We start from the raw sequence: 18937 nt of genomic DNA, 5'->3' as shown, positions 1-18937 counted from the left end.
CCTGAGCAGTGCCAGAAACTCATCGACTCCATGCCACGCTGCATTAACGCAGTAATTGAGGCAAAAGGAGCTCCAACCAAGTATTGAGTACTGTACATGCTCATATTTTTCATTTTCATACTTTTCAGTTGGCCAACATTTCTAAAAATCCCTTTTTTGTATTAGCATTAAGTAATATTCTAATTTTGTGACACACGGAATTTTGGATTTTCATTTGTTGCCACTTCAAATCATCAAAATTAAATGAAATAAACATTTGAATGCATCAGTCTGTGTGCAATGAATAAATATAATGTACAAGTTACACCTTTTGAATGCAATTACTGAAATAAATCAAGTTTTTCAAAATATTCTAATTTACTGGCTTTTACCTGTATGTTAAATAAAAGAGACCAATTTACATGACTTTACCTCTTGAGAAGATGCTGCAAGTTGATCCTCCAACATTGACACCCTCTCTAGGGCCACTCGGAGACGCTCTCGAACCTGCAGGAAAGGACGGTGCCAAATGGGACTCAATTTGCACTGTTTAAATTATGTTAAGTGGGGGACTACAAGATTACATATCACAGTAGAACAAACAGGGACAACCCCAAAGGAAGATATTATAAAGTCAAAATAGTTTATTAAAGGTCAAATATTAGGGGTTTAACGATTAGTTTGACCTACGATTCGAATTTGTAGTTGCCAATATGATTCAGGGACGATATTTTTTCTTAAGAACGATACGATTCTGAACGATTCAGTGAGTTTAAATGGATTCAGTAATTTTCAGTGTGACTGTGAAATAAACACAGGATACTGGAAACAGCAAGTGAAGTTTCCCATGTTAATGTTCTTTACTTGTAAGGAAACACACAAGCAAGTTAACATTTAATGGCCAATGCATTCACAACCTTTTTGAATAAAGTGCAACCAACACTATAGGTTAAATTAACAAGAGGAATCATGTTCTGCTCACATTTTCAAACATTCAAGCAATTTTTAATAAAACTAGAGTACCGTATTTTTCGGAGTATAAGTCGCTCCGGAGTATAAGTCGCAACTGCCGAAAATGCATAATAAAGAAGGAAAAAAACATATATAAGTCGCATTTTTTGGGGAAATTTATTTGATAAAATCCAACACCAAGAATAGACATTTGAAAGGCAATTTAAAATAAATAAAGAATAGTGAACAACAGGCTGAATAAGTGTACGTTATATGAGGCATAAATAACCAACTGAGAACGTGCCTGGTATGTTAACGTAACATATTATGGTAAGAGTCATTCAAATAACTATAACATATAGAACATGCTATACGTTTACCAAACAATCTGTCACTCCTAATCGCTAAATCCCATGAAATCTTATACGTCTAGTCTCTTGCGTGAATTAGCTAAATAATATTACTTGATATTTTACGGTAATGTGTTAATAATTTCACACATAAGTCGCTCCTGAGTATAAGTCGCACCCCCGGCCAAACTATGAAAAAAACTGCGACTTATAGTCCGAAAAATACGGTAACAAACATTTTAACAGTAGATTTATCTGCTAAATAAAGTTCCCCGACTCGGCCATACAGTATCTGTTCTCCGCCCTGGCGCCGCTGACAACGGACAGCGTCCCAGGTGTGCGGAAGCATGCCCCTTCATCCCTGTTGATATATAGATCAATAGTTACACCCCTATCAAATATTATACTTTTTTTTTTAAATGTTTAAAACAATTGTCAATAGAAACTCACAATAGTGTGTTGGAAGTTTGCTAGCTAAAATCTAGCTTTGATGCTGGATTGTATGGTTTTAAAACCCTACAGGGAACGTTTTGTGTGTCTGTAATGAACTTTTTGTCCACACCAAGTGTTCCCAGGTGTATGATAATTATCGTATTTGCGTGATAATTTCACCATTTGTCCATAAACCAAAAAATGGCAAAATCAACAATAATTGGACCCCTTTCAATGCATGGCTATTAGCAGAGGTGTGGACTCGAGTCACATGACTTGGACTCGAGTCAGACTCGAGTCATGAATTTGATGACTTTAGACTCGACTTGACAAAATGTAAAAAGACTTGCAACTCGACTTAGACTTTAACATCAATGACTTGTGACTTCACTTGGACTTGAGCCTTTTGAATTGACATGACTTGACATGACTTGCTACTTTCCCCAAAACCCAAAGATGAAAAAGTTATTCGGGAGCGCTCCGTATTTTTCATTGTGTACTTGTCTATCAGCGTTGCGTGTGTCAGCTGGTGTGGTCTCAGTACAACAGCCAATCAAATTAGATCTACTTTGTTTTCATCACACAGCATTCATCCAATCAAATTGCAGGACAACCAACGAAGAAGACATGTCCAAACCACACGCCAGTGAACAAAAAATTATACCTAAAATAATTTTGTTTGGGTATAAAAATTACGAGGTGGTCAACACAAAACGGTTTGCAGTATGCAACACATGCGGTTCGAAAATGACTGATGGAGAGGCAACAACTTCCAACTTCGTCCGGCATTTGAAGTTGCACAAAGAACGGTAAGTTTTGAATGTAAGATAACGTTTATTGGCTAAGTAACGTGACTTTTATTTGCTGTGTAGTTAAATCAGTGAGGCTGTAAACTCACTGCTAACGTTATAACGTTATTGCAAACACGGGAATCTGTTGCAGTTCACTACCTTATTCATACTTTTTGTTCAGTGATTTTTTTCAAGCAGGGTTACGTTAGTCAATATATCACACGTAACGTTAGACGGCGGTCAGCAGCACCGCGTATTTTAGCCACCTAAAAAAAGACAAAAATAGTAAAATAAAGGTCAGTTAAAATGTATACTATATTATGAATATGTGTACCGTTTTAGCTAGCTTTCTGACATACTGTTGGTTGTTTACCTCAGTGGTCCCCAACCACCGGGCCACGGCCCGGTACTGGTCCGTGGATCGATTGGTATCGGGCCGCACAAGAAATAATTTTTATTTTTTATTTTTTTAATTAAATCAACATAAAAAACACAAGATACACTCACAAGTAGTGCACCAACCCAAAACAACTCTCTCCCCCATTTTGTTCTGGGCATTGAACATGAAGACTCTTCCTTCACTGTTCCGAGTGGCCATGAGAGTCTTGGCAGTGCCTGCCTCCAGTGCTCCAGTGGAGCGAGTTTTCAGCCATGGTGGCATCATACTACGCCCCCATCGTGCACAAATGACTGACAGACTCTTGGCTAATTTGGTCTTTTGCAAATGCAATGCAGCATAGGGCCCTGTCATATAAAAAGTACAACTTTTTTGTTATGTTCACGTATATGTCATGTTTTTTCAATGTTAACACTTTTGTACAAATAAGTACATTTGCACTTTATTTTTCAATGTGTTTGTTCTGTAAAGGAATGAGTTAATGTTTAAAATGACTGGTTAATAGTGCTATTATAAAGTGCAATGTCAGCACAATTTTCTTTCCTGCAATTTAAAATGCACTTGTTTTAATAAATAAATACAGCGTTTGAAAAGCATACACAATCTGTGTTAATATATTAGTCTGTGGTTAAAAGGACTTGAAAGGACTCGAAACTCAAAATGCAGGACTTAGGACTTGACTTGAGACTTTCCAGTCTTGACTTTGGACTTGACTCGGGGCTTGCCTGTCTTGACTCGGGACTTGACTCGGACTTGAGGGCAAAGACTTGAGACTTACTTGTGACTTGCAAAACAATGACTTGGTCCCACCTCTGGCTATTAGCAAACACAAACAGCATACCTCCTGCACTGCGCCGGATATTGTGCATTGTCTCACATGCCTTTTTATAGTCAGGTGGGGGCGCTGTTTTGTCAGTGGCAGCTTTTTTCCAACAATGCTGTTAGTTTATCATAAGCATCAGAAGCTATACAATACCCAGTTTGTGGTAATGGTAAATTGTCACTTCCCATCTGGCAACACTGTCCACATCTGTCTCCTACAGACAGTGCTATTGTACACTTTATCCTTTTTTTTACATATACACATAACGAGGAACTTGTCCAACTAAATAAATAACACATATCACATGCAAAAATGCAACATCAAAGAGCAGGACAGGATGACACTAATGTTAGCAACACTATCAGAGCTATGTGAGCGACAATGCTAACAATACACTTAAGGCCTGCTCTACTAAAGGTTTGCGTGTACTAAAACACGTGCAAACTTGATTCACATGCGAAGCTAATCTAATAAACTTGTACGCTGAGGATTGTGTCTCTTTAGTGAACAGAATAAGGAGCCCAATCCATTTAGCGTGTCTGTCTTCTCTTATTTGTGTGTCAAGATGTATGGACTGTTAAAAATAAAACAAGTGAGACTTATCACCTATTCAGTAATATAATTGTATAATTTAATAGCTGCTGGGTGACTTAAGTGACTGATAAAAACAAATTAAATTAATGCGTTTTGGTGTAGGAAATATATAATATATTATTATAATATATCTTTTATGAAAAAAACGTATTTTAATATAAATTTTCTTGCATTTGGATCATTCCAGACGCATGAATGCGCTGCCGCGCTGTGATGGTCCACCACCTCCCTGCACAGCACACCGTCAGTGTGCTAAAATAGTTTCTGATGTCTCGATTGTGATTCTATATTGCAGAATGTGTTACATATGTGTGCAGTGAATGAGCGTTTCCATGGTGACAGCAGGTAGTCCAAACTAAAACCTCATTTAAATAGGACAGTTTGCACCAGTTATCAATTGCAAACAGTCTTAGTAGATCACACGCAACACAACCGGCCACAACGCAATGATTGGTGTTTATAGCTGTCAATCACAAACATCTCAGCTTCGTCTAGCGATTGTATACTCTCTTACGGCTACGTTGTTTTTTCCTACTGCTCCGAGTGTGGCTCGAACCCACTTTGCTTGTGCGAGAGACCATTGTACTATACTACCATTGAGCTAAAAATCAGGCAATCTCCCGGATCGCCAGCACTTTACTTGAAATTGACTGGCTTCAACAGACGCGCAAGTAATCAGTTGATTAAAGTCCAGTGTTTTGTTTTCCTATGTTAAAACACAGTGCTACTGTTGAAACTGTGTGTAAAGTTACAGTGGCCAAAAATGATAAATATACTTATAAATAAAGCCTCTTTGTTTTTAATGAATACTTAGGCCTACTACACTACTGTATTTTAATGTTGGTCATTATGGTGGTACTTAAAGAGCCAAGTTTTTTCTGATGGGGTACTTGGTGAAAAAAGTTTGAGAACCACTGGTCTAAAGCACAACCAATCTAATAAATGACATGCTAAAAAAGAAAATACATGCCTGAGGACGACTACAATATACGACTTTACAATATAGCATATATCATAAGTGCGTGTAATAGTCTTGTTTACCTAATTTCTTAAACTAAGCACAGACGCCCCCCAAAAAATACTACTAAGAATGATAAATATTTATTTAAAGGGGAACATTATCACCAGACCTATGTAAGCGTCAATATATACCTTGATGTTGCAGAAAAAAGACCATATATTTTTTTAACCGATTTCCGAACTCTAAATGAGTGAATTTTGGCGAATTAAACGCCTTTCTAATATTCGCTCTCGGAGCGATGACGTCACAACGTGGCGTCACATCGGGAAGCAATCCGCCATTTTCTCAAACACCGAGTCAAATCAGCTCTGTTAGTTTCCGTTTTTTCGACTGTTTTCCGTACCTTGGAGACATCATGCCTCGTCGGTGTGTTGTCGAAGGGTGTAACAACACGAACAGGGACGGATTCACGTTGCACCAGTGGCCCAAAGATGCGAAAGTGGCAAGAAATTGGACGTTTGTTCCGCACATTTTACCGACGAAAGCTATGCTACGACAGAGATGGCAAGAATGTGTGGATATCCTGCGACACTCAAAGCAGATGCATTTCCAACGATAAAGTCAAAGAAATCTGCTGCCAGACCCCCATTGAATCTGCCGGAGTGTGTGAGCAATTCAGGGACAAAGGACCTCGCTAGCACGGCAAGCAATGACGGCAGTTTGTTCCCGCAGACGAGCGAGCTAAACCTCCTGGATGTCTTGGCTCACACCGTCCCTTATGCCACGGAAAATGATCAAGAGAAGAATATCGACCCTAGCTTCCCTGGCCTGCTGACATGAGGGTATGTCCACAGAATATATTAATTGATGAAAATTGGGCTGTCTGCACTCTCAAAGTGCATGTTGTTGCCAAATGTATTTCATATGCTGTAAACCTAGTTCATAGTTGTTAGTTTCCTTTAATGCCAAACAAACACATACCAATCGTTGGTTAGAAGGCGATCGCCGAATTCGTCCTCGCTTTCTCCCGTGTCGCTGGCTGTCGTGTCGTTTTCGTCGGTTTCGCTTGCATACGGTTCAAACCGATATGGCTCAATAGCTTCAGTTTCTTCTTCAATTTCGTTTTCGCTCCCTGCCTCCACACTACAACCATCCGTTTCAACACATGCGTAATCTGTTGAATCGCTTAAGCCGCTGAAATCCGAGTCTGAATCCGAACTAATGTCGCTATAGCTTGCTGTTCTATGTGCCATGTTTGTTTGTGTTGGCATCACTATGTGACGTCACAGGAAAATGGACGGGTGTATATAACGATGGTTAAAATCAGGCACTTTGAAGCTTTTTTTAGGGATATTGCGTGATGGGTAAAATTTTGAAAAAAACTTCGAAAAATAAAATAAGCCACTGGGAACTGATTTTTAATGGCTTTAACCCTTCTGAAATTGTGATAATGTTCCCCTTTAAAACACAGTGCTACTGTTGAAACTGTGTGTGGTGTTACAGTGGCCAAAAATATTTTATATACTTATTAAATAAAGCCTCTTTGTTTTTAATGAATACTTAGGCCTACTACACTACTGTATTTTAATGTTGGTCATTATGGTGGTACTTAGAGAGCCAAAGTTTTTATGAGGGGGTTTGAGAACCACTGGTCTAAAGCACAACCAATAAATTATATACTAAAAAAGAAAATACATGCCTGAGGACGACTACAATATACGACTTTACAACATAGCATATATAATAAGCGCATGTTATAGTCTTGTTTACCTAATTTCTTAAACTAAGCACAGACGCCCGCAAAAAATGCCACTAGGAATGATAAATATTTATTTAAATCACACGTACATATCAGTGGTCTGATTGGCGATACAAAGGCGGTGTTCAGGACCCACCTTCTCATCCAGAGCTTTGTGGTGCTCAAAGAGAGACTTCAGGGCCTTGAGGACTTCCACCTCACTGGAGACCCCCGCTGGGGACTGGGCTTGCCTCTTGACCACCGTCATCCTCAGACTGCGCTCGTGACGAGACACCAGACACTCCAGGTGTTCCAGCAACAACTGTACAGTAGGACAGTGAAGACAGGAACAAGATGGAGGGAGCACAGTGAGTCAGTCTCACACATACCACCACAACGGGTGAGAAAGCAAACACGAGTGCTGGAAGAGTGCTAATCAGGCAAAATGGCTGCTGAACATCTTACCCGCGTGTTGTTTCTCTCCGCCTTGAGCTCAGCAATCTCCTCCTCCCTCTCCAGTAGCTGCTCCCGGCAAACGTTCAGCTCTTTAGTCAACACAGCAAACTCCTGCAGAACACACACGATGCGTTCAGGGGCAAACAAAACAAAGTGTTTAAACGGTGCGTCAATGTGTGTTTTATTGGAGGGAAAAACAACCCAGACGTGGCACAGCCAAACAAAAATATAATCGAAATGCCGTGATAGTAACAGATAAACCCATTATCAATACAGATGCGCCCCTTCGACAGAGCCCAGCTGCGACCATACAGGAGGCCGTGATGTAAAACGACATAACGATCATGCAAATCACTGACACACTTTTCACTTGCCTTGTGAACACATGGATGCATTACATCACACTGTTATACAATGGCCTCGCACTGGAATGCATGAGAGAGACCCCCCCCTACCCACTCACTCATCGCCTACCAAAAAGATAACAATGTCCATGTGTCATTTTACAACACTGCTTTGAAGCAGGACACCTTGTTTAATTACGCGGAACAAACTTTAATTCCGTTGTTTGTTTTTTTACATACACTACCGTTCAAAAGTTTGGGGTCACATTGAAATGTCCTTATTTTTGAAGGAAATGCACTGTACTTTTCAATGAAGATAACTTTAAACTAGTCTTAACTTTAAAGAAATACACTCTATACATTGCTAATGTGGTAAATGACTATTCTAGCAGCAAATGTCTGGTTTTTGGTGCAATATCTACATGGGTGTATAGAGGCCCATTTCCAGCAACTATCACTCCAGTGTTCTAATGGTACAATGTGTTTGCTCATTGGCTCAGAAGGCTAATTGATGATTAGAAAACCCTTGTGCAATCATGTTCACACATCTGAAAACAGTTTAGCTCTTTACAGAAGCTACAAAACTGACCTTCCTTTGAGCAGAATGAGTTTCTGGAGCATCACATTTGTGGGGTCAATTAAACGCTCAAAATGGCTAGAAAAAGAGAACTTTCATCTGAAACTCGACAGTCTATTCTTGTTCTTAGAAATGAAGGCTATTCCATGCGAGAAATTGCTAAGAAATTGAAGATTTCCTACAACGGTGTGTACTACTCCCTTCAGAGGACAGCACAAACAGGCTCTAACCAGAGTAGAAAAAGAAGTGGGAGGCCGCGTTGCACAACTGAGCAAGAAGATAAGTACATTAGAGTCTCTAGTTTGAGAAACAGACGCCTCACAGGTCCCTAACTGGCATCTTCATTAAATAGTACCCGCAAAACACCAGTGTCAACATCTACAGTGAAGAGGCGGCTGTGGGATTCTGGGCTTCATGGCAGAGTGGCAAAGAAAAAGCCATATCTGAGACTGGCCAATGAAAGAAAAAGATTAAGATGGGCAAAAGAACACAGACATTGGACATAGGAAGACTGGAAAAAAGTGTTGTGGACGGATGAATCCAAGTTTGAGGTGTTTGGATCACAAAGAAGAACGACTGAAAAGATGCTGGAAGAATGCCTGACGCCATCTGTTAAGCATGGTGGAGGTCATGTGATGGTCTGGGGTTGCTTTGGTGCTGGTAAGGTGGGAGATTTGTACGGGGTAAAAGGGATTCTGAATAAGGAAGGCTATCACTCCATTTTGCAACACCATGCCATACCCAGTGGACAGCGCTTGATTGGAGCCAATTTCATCCTACAACAGGACAATGACCCAAAACACACCTCCAAATTGTGCAAGAACTATTTAGAGAAGAAGCAGGCAGCTGGTATTCTATCGGTAATGGAGTGGCCAGCGCTGTCACCAGATCTGGACCCCATTGAGCTGTTGTGGGAGCAGCTTGACCGTATGGTACGCAAGAAGTGCCCATCCAACCAATCCAACTTGTGGGAGCTGCTTCTAGAAGCGTGGGGTGCAATTTTTCCAGATTACCTCAACAAATTAACAGCTAGAATGCCAAAGGTCTGCATTGCTGTAATTGCTGCAAATGGAGGATTCTTTGACGAAAGCAAAGTTTGATGTAAAAAAAATCTTATTTCAAATACAAATCATTATTTCTAATCTTGTCAATGTCTTGACTCTATTTTCTATTCATTTCACAACGTATGGTGGTGAATAAGTGTGACTTTTCATGGAAAACACAACATTGTTTGGGTGACCCCAAACTTTTGAACGGTAGTGTACCACAGTAGAACTATGACTACACTCTCTACTATACATATTTATGTACACAGTGTGGTGTTAGCATCATTTGTGGTATGTTGCTAGAAAGAGACAAGCAATAAAAGGGTTGAAAAGGATGCAGATGGCTACACAGTAGGTCTTTGGGCCTGATAGGATTGTTTGTGGTTTGGTTGGCACTTTGTTTCTCTGTTGCCCCCCCTGTTGTTTTTTTCCCCAGCTAAAATAGTGGAGGGGATTTGGTAGGAGAGGTGATTGCAATGGCAAAATACACTAAAATCATATAATTACCGTATTTTTCGGAGTATAAGTCGCACCTGCCGAAAATGCATAATAAAGAAGGAAAAAAACATTTATAAATCGCACTGGAGCCCGGCCAAACTATGAAAAAAACTGCGACTTATAGTCCGAAAAATACGGTACTTAAAGGAACCTATGATGTTTTTGATCTACAATTAAAGTAAAGTTTGCCTTATAACCAGTATTTTTTTTATCTCTCTGCAAATTGCAAATGAAACCACAACCCAACCTCCCCAAAAGTACAATCATTTATCATACGCAAATACGGTGTTAGCTTTCATTGCTATGCTGATGACACCCAACTCTACATGCCCCTAAAGCTGACCAACACGCCGGATTGTAGTCAGCTGGAGGCGTGTCTTAATGAAATTAAACAATGGATGTCCGCTAACTTCTTGCAACTCAACGCCAAGAAAACGGAAATGCTGATTATCGGTCCTGCTAAACACCGACATTTATTTAATAATACCACCTTAACATTTGACAACCAAACAATTACACAAGGCGAATCAGTAAAGAATCTGGGTATTATCTTCCACCCAACTCTCTCCTTTGAATCACACATTAAGAGTGTTACTAAAACGGCCTTCTTTCATCTCCGTAATATCGCTAAAATTCGTTCTATTTTATCCACTAGCGACGCTGAGATCATTATTCATGCGTTCGTTACGTCTCGTCTCGACTACTGTAACGTATTATTTTCGGGTCTCCCTATGTCTAGCATTAAAAAATTACAGTTGGTACAAAATGCGGCTGCTAGACTTTTGACAAGAACAAGAAAGTTTGATCATATTACGCCTATACTGGCTCACCTGCACTGGCTTCCTGTGCACTTAAGAAGTGACTTTAAGGTTTTACTACTTACGTATAAAATACTACACGGTCTAGCTCCGTCCTATCTTGTCGATTGCATTGTACCATATGTCCCGGCAAGAAATCTGCATTCAAAGAACTCCGGCTTATTAGTGATTCCCAGAGCCCAAAAAAAGTCTGCGGGCTATAGAGCGTTTTCTATTCGGGCTCCAGTACTATGGAATGCCCTCCCGGTAACAATTAGAGATGCTACCTCAGTAGAAGCATTTAAGTCCCATCTTAAAACTCATTTGTATACTCTAGCCTTTAAATAGCCCCCCTGTTAGACCAGTTGATCTGCCGTTTCTTTTCTTTTCTCCTCTGCTCCCCTTTTCCTTGAGGGGGGGGGGGGGCACAGGTCCGGTGGCCATGGATGAAGTGCTGGCTGTCCAGAGTCGGGACCCGGGGTGGACCGCTCGCCTGTGCATCGGCTGGGAACATCTCTACGCTGCTGACCCGTCTCCGCTCGGGATGGTGTCCTGCTGGCCCCACTATGGACTGGACTCTTACTATTATGTTGGATCCACTATGGACTGGACTCTCACAATATTATGTCAGACCCACTCGACATCCATTGCTTTCGGTCTCCCCTAGAGGGGGGGGGTTACCCACATATGCGGTCCTCTCCAAGGTTTCTCATAGTCATTCACATCGACGTCCCACTGGGGTGAGTTTTTCCTTGCCCGTATGTGGGCTTTGTACCGAGGATGTCGTTGTGGCTTGTGCAGCCCTTTGAGACACTTGTGATTTAGGGCTATATAAATAAAGATTGATTGATTGATTGATTGATCTTTTGAAAATGTACACTGAGGGTGTGGCGTGGCACAGGTGGTAGAGCGACCGTGCCAGCAACTCGGGGGTTCCAGGTTTGATTCCAACTTCCGCCATCCTAGTCATGGCCATTGTGTCCTTGGGGCAGACACTTCACCCTTGCGCCTGATAGGTCTTGGTTAGCGCCTTGCATGGCAGCTTACAGCATCAGTGTATGAATGTGTGTGTTAATGGGTGAATCTGATGTATAATGTAAAGCGCTTTGTGCATCATTCCAGGTATAGTAAAAGTGCTAAAACACACAGACCAAATATATATCTTGAAGTCGTCACTACTATTTTTATCCAGACACCGTCTTAAATTAACTTCATAAATATTATGTAGAATTCCCCGGTCACAAGAGTTTGAATTCTCCTCACATAACAGACGCAATACACTTTGCACGTATTTAGTAGATCAGCTTTGCATGGGCTATTAAGTTTGCACATGTTTTAGTACACGCAAACCTTAAGTTAGTCAAGCACTTAATGTCTAAAAAGTATGTCCACCTCGCTGTGAAGTCACAACATTGCCAGACTGTGAAAACCCTTTGAACAGAGGCATCCAAAACTGAAATAGCTCCGTGCCTGCCTACTTTATGGGTTATAGATAAACCTATGGATAACGGAGACGTATATAATAGTCTCCTTTTCAGGTGAGAGAAGACGCTAAAGGCAGTGCCTTTAAGGCACGCCCTCAATATTTTTGTCCGGGTGGAAATCGGGAGAAATTCGGGAGAATGGTTGCCCCGGGACATTTTCGGGAGGGGCACTGAAATTCGGAAGTCTCCCGGGAAAATCGGGAGGGTTGGCAAGTATGCTTATCAGTAGAATGAGTTTTTAAAATGTTTACCAAATTTTAGTCTAAAAATGGATTTTAGAGAAAGTTTGATGTAAAAACAAATATTCTAATGTGACAGTTCAACTATGAGTTTTTTGTCATTTATTCTATATGTTGCAAAATTGTATTCATACTCATATGTTTTCGTAGAGTGTTGTGGCAAATAACATGTATTGATTTATTTTTCTCCACAAAAAGCAAAAAAAAAAGGAAAATTCTACAAAATATTTCAGTGAAATTTCGGTAACACTTTAGTATGGGGTACATATTCACCATTAATTAGTTGCTTATTAACATGCAAATTAGTAACATATTGGCTCTTAATGAGTCATTATTAAGTACTTAATAATTCCTTATTCTGCATGGCTTTATTATACAACCAGTAAGCCATTAACTAAGAGTCTTCCCTCAATAAGGTTAGGGTTAGGGTACTTAGAATATATTCCCCTAGTGTGCAAATAACTCTAAATTAACTCTTTGTTACTTAGAATATGTTCCCCATACTGAAGTGTTACCAAAACCACCGCCAAACACAACTAGTCACGTGACTCTCCTGCCAACATGGCCATTAAACACAACTAGTCACGTGACCCTCCTGCCAACATGGCCACCAAACACAACTAGTCACCTGACTCTCCTGCCAACATGGCCACCAAACACAACTAGTCACTTGACCCTCCTGCCAACATGGCCACCAAACACAACTAGTCACTTGACCCTCCTGCCAACATGGCCACCAAACACAACTAGTCACTTGACCCTCCTGCCAACATGGCCACCAAACACAACTAGTCACTTGACCCTCCTGCCAACATAGCCACCAAACACAACTAGTCACTTGACCCTCCTGCCAACATGGCCACCAAACACAACTGGTCACCTGACTCTCCTGCTTACATGGCCACCAAACACAACTAGTCACCTGACTCTCCTGCTAACATGGCCACCAAACACAGCTAGTCACCTGACTGTCCTGCCTACATGACCACCAAACACAACTAGTCATTAGACCCTCCTGCCAACATGGCCATCAAACACAACTAGTCAACTGACTCTCCTGCCTACATGGCCACCAAACACAACTAGTCACCTGACTCTTTTGCCAACATGGCCATCGAGCATAACTTGGGACGTGACTCTCCTGCCAACGTGGCCACCAAACACAACTAGTCACCTAACTCTCCTGCCAACATGGCCACCAAACACAACTAGTCACCTGACCCTCCGGCCAACATGGCCACCAAACACAACTATTCACCTGACCCTCCTGCCAACATGGCCACCAAACACAACTAGTCACCTAACTCTCCTGCCAACATGGCCACGAAACACAACTAGTCACGTGACTCTCCTGCCAACATGGCCACCAAACACAACTAGTCACGTGACCCTCTTGCCAACATGGCCACCAAACACAACTAGTCACTTGACCCTCCTGCCAACATGGCCACCAAACACAACTAGTCACCTGACTGTCCTGCCAACATGGCCACCAAACACAACTAGTCACATGACTCTCCTGCCACCATGGCCACCAAACACAACTAGTCACCTAACTCTCCTGCCAACATGGCCACGAAACACAACTAGTCACGTGACTCTCCTGCCAACATGGCCACCAAACACAACTTGTCACCTAACTCTCCTGCCAACATGGCCACCAAACACAACTAGTCACCTGACTCTCCTGCCAACATGGCCACCAAACACAACTAGTCACCTGACTCTCCTGCCAACATGGCCACCAAACACAACTAGTCACGTGACTCTCCTGCCAACATGGCCACCAAACACAACTTGTCACCTAACTCTCCTGCCAACATGGCCACCAAACACAACTAGTCACCTGACTCTCCTGCCAACATGGCCACCAAACACAACTAGTCACGTGACTCTCCTGCCAACATGGCCACCAAACACAACTAGTCACCTAACTCTCCTGCCAACATGGCCACCAAACACAACTAGTCACGTGACTCTCCTGCCACATGACCACCAAACACAACTAGTCACCTGACTCTCCTGCCAAAATGGCCACCAAACACAACTAGTCACGTGACTCTCCTGCCAACATGGCCACCAAACACAACTTGTCACCTAACTCTCCTGCAAACATGGCCACCAAACACAACTAGTCACCTGACTCTCCTGCCAACATGGCCACCAAACACAACTAGTCACTTGACCCTCCTGCCAACATGGCCACCAAACACAACTAGTCACTTGACCCTCCTGCCAACATGGCCACCAAACACAACTAGTCACTTGACCCTCCTGCCAACATGGCCACCAAACACAACTAGTCACTTGACCCTCCTGCCAACATAGCCTCCAAACACAACTAGTCACTTGACCCTCCTGCCAACATGGCCACCAAACACAACTGGTCACCTGACTCTCCTGCTTACATGGCCACCAAACACAACTAGTCACCTGACTCTCCTGCCAACATGGCCACCAAACACAGCTAGTCACCTGACTGTCCTGCCTACATGACCACCAAACACAACTAGTCATTAGACCCTCCTGCCAACATGGCCATCAAACACAACTAGTCAACTGACTCTCCTGCCTACATGGCCACCAAACACAACTAGTCACCTGACTCTTTTGCCAACATGGCCATCGAGCATAACTTGGGACGTGACTCTCCTGCCAACGTGGCCACCAAACACAACTAGTCACCTAACTCTCCTGCCAACATGGCCACCAAACACAACTAGTCACCTGACCCTCTGGCCAACATGGCCACCAAACACAACTATTCACCTGACCCTCCTGCCAACATGGCCACCAAACACAACTAGTCACCTAACTCTCCTGCCAACATGGCCACGAAACACAACTAGTCACGTGACTCTCCTGCCAACATGGCCACCAAACACAACTAGTCACCTAACTCTCTTGCCAACATGGCCACCAAACACAACTAGTCACTTGACCCTCCTGCCAACATGGCCACCAAACACAACTAGTCACCTGACTGTCCTGCCAACATGGCCACCAAACACAACTAGTCACATGACTCTCCTGCCACCATGGCCACCAAACACAACTAATCACCTAACTCTCCTGCCAACATGGCCACGAAACACAACTAGTCACGTGACTCTCCTGCTAACATGGCCACCAAACACAACTAGTCACGTGACTCTCCTGCCAACATGGCCACCAAACACAACTTGTCACCTAACTCTCCTGCCAACATGGCCACGAAACACAACTAGTCACGTGACTCTCCTGCCAACATGGCCACCAAACACAACTAGTCACCTGACTCTCCTGCCAACATGGCCACCAAACACAACTAGTCACCTAACTCTCCTGCCAACATTGCCACCAAACACAACTAGTCACGTGACTCTCCTGCCACATGACCACCAAACACAACTAGTCACCTGACTCTCCTGCCAACATGGCCACCAAACACAACTACTCACCTGACTCTCCTGCCAACATAGCCACCAAACACAAGTAGTCACGTGACTCTCCTGCCAAAATGGCCACCAAACACAACTAGTCACGTGACTCTCCTGCCACATGACCACCAAACACAACTAGTCACCTGACTCTCCTGCCAACATGGCCACCAAACACAACTAGTCACCTGACTCTCCTGCCAACATAGCCACCAAACACAACTAGTCACGTGACTCTCCTGCCAACATGGCCACGAAACACAACTAGTCACGTGACTCTCCTGCCAACATGGCCACCAAACACAACTAGTCACGTGACTCTCCTGCCAACATGGCCACCAAACACAACTTGTCACCTAACTCTCCTGCCAACATGGCCACCAAACACAACTAGTCACCTGACTCTCCTGCCAACATGGCCACCAAACACAACTAGTCACCTAACTCTCCTGCCAACATGGCCACCAAACACAACTAGTCACGTGACTCTCCTGCCACATGACCACCAAACACAACTAGTCACCTGACTCTCCTGCCAACATGGCCACCAAACACAACTAGTCACCTGACTCTCCTGCCAACATAGCCACCAAACACAAGTAGTCACGTGACTCTCCTGCCAAAATGGCCACCAAACACAACTAGTCACGTGACTCTCCTGCCAACATGGCCACCAAACACAACTAGTCACCTGACTGTCCTGCCAACATGGCCGCCAAACACAACTAGTCACGTGACTCTCCTGCCAACATGGCCATTAAACACAACTAGTCACGTGACTCTCCTGCCACCATGGCCACCAAACACAACTAGTCACCTGACTCTCCTGCCAACATGGCCACCAAACACAACTAGTCACCTGACTCTCCTGCCAACATGGCCACCAAACACAACTAGTCACCTGACTCTCCTGCCAGTTGCATCGGATGTGAGGACAGTCAGACTTGCTAAGAATTCCAGGTTCATAAAAGATTCCATAGGAACTGCATGGGGTCATTTTTGACCCCACTAGTGGAAGAGTGGGGTATTGATACAAAGTGCAACATTTTAAAAGGTACCGGTAATGACAAAATACATACAAATGCAAATGGCCTCATGTCACAAACATGTTTTATGAGGAATTATCTGGAATATTAATTTCTTATAACTTTTCATTTTAAAGATTTGAAGAATAACAACCCCTGGAGTAATTTGTTGGGGGTTTTTGAGTCACATATTCTCCTGCTCCCCTCACCTCCCATGGGGTGATCAAGGGTGATGGGTCAAATGCAGAGAATAATTTCGCCACACCTTGTGTGTGTGTGTGACAATCATTGGTACTTTAACTTTAACTTAATAATGTTGTCAGTCAATGTAAAATATGTTAAAATTTGCCTCCCAATGCCACAAGTCAGAATTAACTCATCACATTCAATTAATCATGTACAATTTCAAAAGCTGTCTTGTTCTCACACGTTTTCCTCTGTGGATTCTGGCAGGATCTCACCAGCAGTACAGTTGAGAACACAGTATAGACAGACGGGAGAGTGTGACTGCAAAGTAAACATGCCTGGAAACGCCTCAAAGCCCGTCAGAAGTGGGTATGGATCCCGTGGGGGGTTTCGGCAAAGCTGCACATCATAGCTGGAGGAGAAAATCCCCAAATAGCACTCATTATTAATCAGCAAAATCCTCCCAGTATACTAAGGATGATTCCTCGACGAAAAAGTATTCATTGAAATTGGGCTTGCGCCATTTAGCAAATATCTCCCAGCGTTATTTGTCACCAACACTTGGTTATACAACAAATACGACGCCAACTGCAGGATTCAAAAACCAACCTGCTCAAACATTAGGATGCTGATGAATTTTTAGCATTCACTTGGTGTGCCGCTGGAGCTGTCACTGCAAAGCCTTACTTGTCTCATGAGCTCACTTCACAGCCACGCACACTGTGAAAGCACACGGCAGCAACAGTTACGGGGTCACAGGGTGCACGCTTCCTGTAGGCACCAAACCTAACCACGAATCACAGCTTTAAGTATACCTACACAATCTAATCTTACAAATCAAATTGTGTGATAACATGGTCTTTAATCGAGTTAAATAAATGCAGAAGGAATATCTGTGGTGGTGGATATTTGCATATACAGGTAAAAGCCAGTAAATTAGAATATTTTGAAAAACTTGATTTATTTCAGTAATTGCATTCAAAAGGTGTAACTTGTACATTATATTTATTCATTGCACACAGACTGATGCATTCAAATGTTTATTTCATTTAATTTTGATGATTTGAAGTGGCAACAAATGAAAATCCAAAATTCCGTGTGTCACAAAATTAGAATATTACTTAAGGCTAATACAAAAAAGGGATTTTTAGAAATGTTGGCCAACTGAAAAGTATGAAAATGAAAAATATGAGCATGTACAATACTCAATACTTGGTTGGAGCTCCTTTTGCCTCAATTACTGCGTTAATGCGGCGTGGCATGGAGTCGATGAGTTTCTGGCACTGCTCAGGTGTTATGAGAGCCCAGGTTGCTCTGATAGTGGCCTTCAACTCTTCTGCGTTTTTGGGTCTGGCATTCTGCATCTTCCTTTTCACAATACCCCACAGATTTTCTATGGGGCTAAGGTCAGGAGAGTTGGCGGGCCAATTTAGAACAGAAATACCATGGTCCGTAAACCAGCCACGGGTAGATTTTGCGCTGTGTGCAGGCGCCAAGTCCTGTTGGAACTTGAAATCTCCATCTCCATAGAGCAGGTCAGCAGCAGGAAGCATGAAGTGCTCTAAAACTTGCTGGTAGACGGCTGCGTTGACCCTGGATCTCAGGAAACAGAGTGGACCGACACCAGCAGATGACATGGCACCCCAAACCATCACCCAACCATGCACATTTTGCATTTCCTTTGGAAATCGAGGTCCCAGAGTCTGGAGGAAGACAGGAGAGGCACAGGATCCACGTTGCCTGAAGTCTAGTGTAAAGTTTCCACCATCAGTGATGGTTTGGGGTGCCATGTCATCTGCTGGTGTCGGTCCACTCTGTTTCCTGAGATCCAGGGTCAACGCAGCCGTCTA

General features: G+C 42.8%; 2 protein-coding genes across 3 annotated transcripts in view; one reads left to right on the top strand and one right to left on the bottom strand.

The window, feature by feature from the left end:
* Positions 1-18937, top strand: part of LOC133610933 (stonustoxin subunit beta-like) — a 460649-nt gene that overhangs the window by 257940 nt on the left and 183772 nt on the right. The gene's annotated exons all lie outside the window — the stretch shown is intronic.
* The window catches only part of LOC133610924 (liprin-alpha-3-like), an 88427-nt gene that overhangs the window by 36397 nt on the left and 33093 nt on the right, over positions 1-18937 (bottom strand). The window contains exons 3-5 of the mRNA XM_061967694.1: positions 7482-7583; positions 7174-7338; positions 412-486 (exon numbers count right to left, since the gene is read on the bottom strand). Of these exons, the coding sequence (XP_061823678.1) occupies positions 412-486; positions 7174-7338; positions 7482-7583 (342 nt within the window). The remainder of the gene's footprint in view (positions 1-411; positions 487-7173; positions 7339-7481; positions 7584-18937) is intronic.

The sequence above is a fragment of the Nerophis lumbriciformis genome, linkage group LG11 (assembly GCF_033978685.3).
Source record: "Nerophis lumbriciformis linkage group LG11, RoL_Nlum_v2.1, whole genome shotgun sequence".
Taxonomy (NCBI): domain Eukaryota; kingdom Metazoa; phylum Chordata; class Actinopteri; order Syngnathiformes; family Syngnathidae; genus Nerophis; species Nerophis lumbriciformis.
This window is presented reverse-complemented; position numbering and strand designations above follow the sequence as displayed.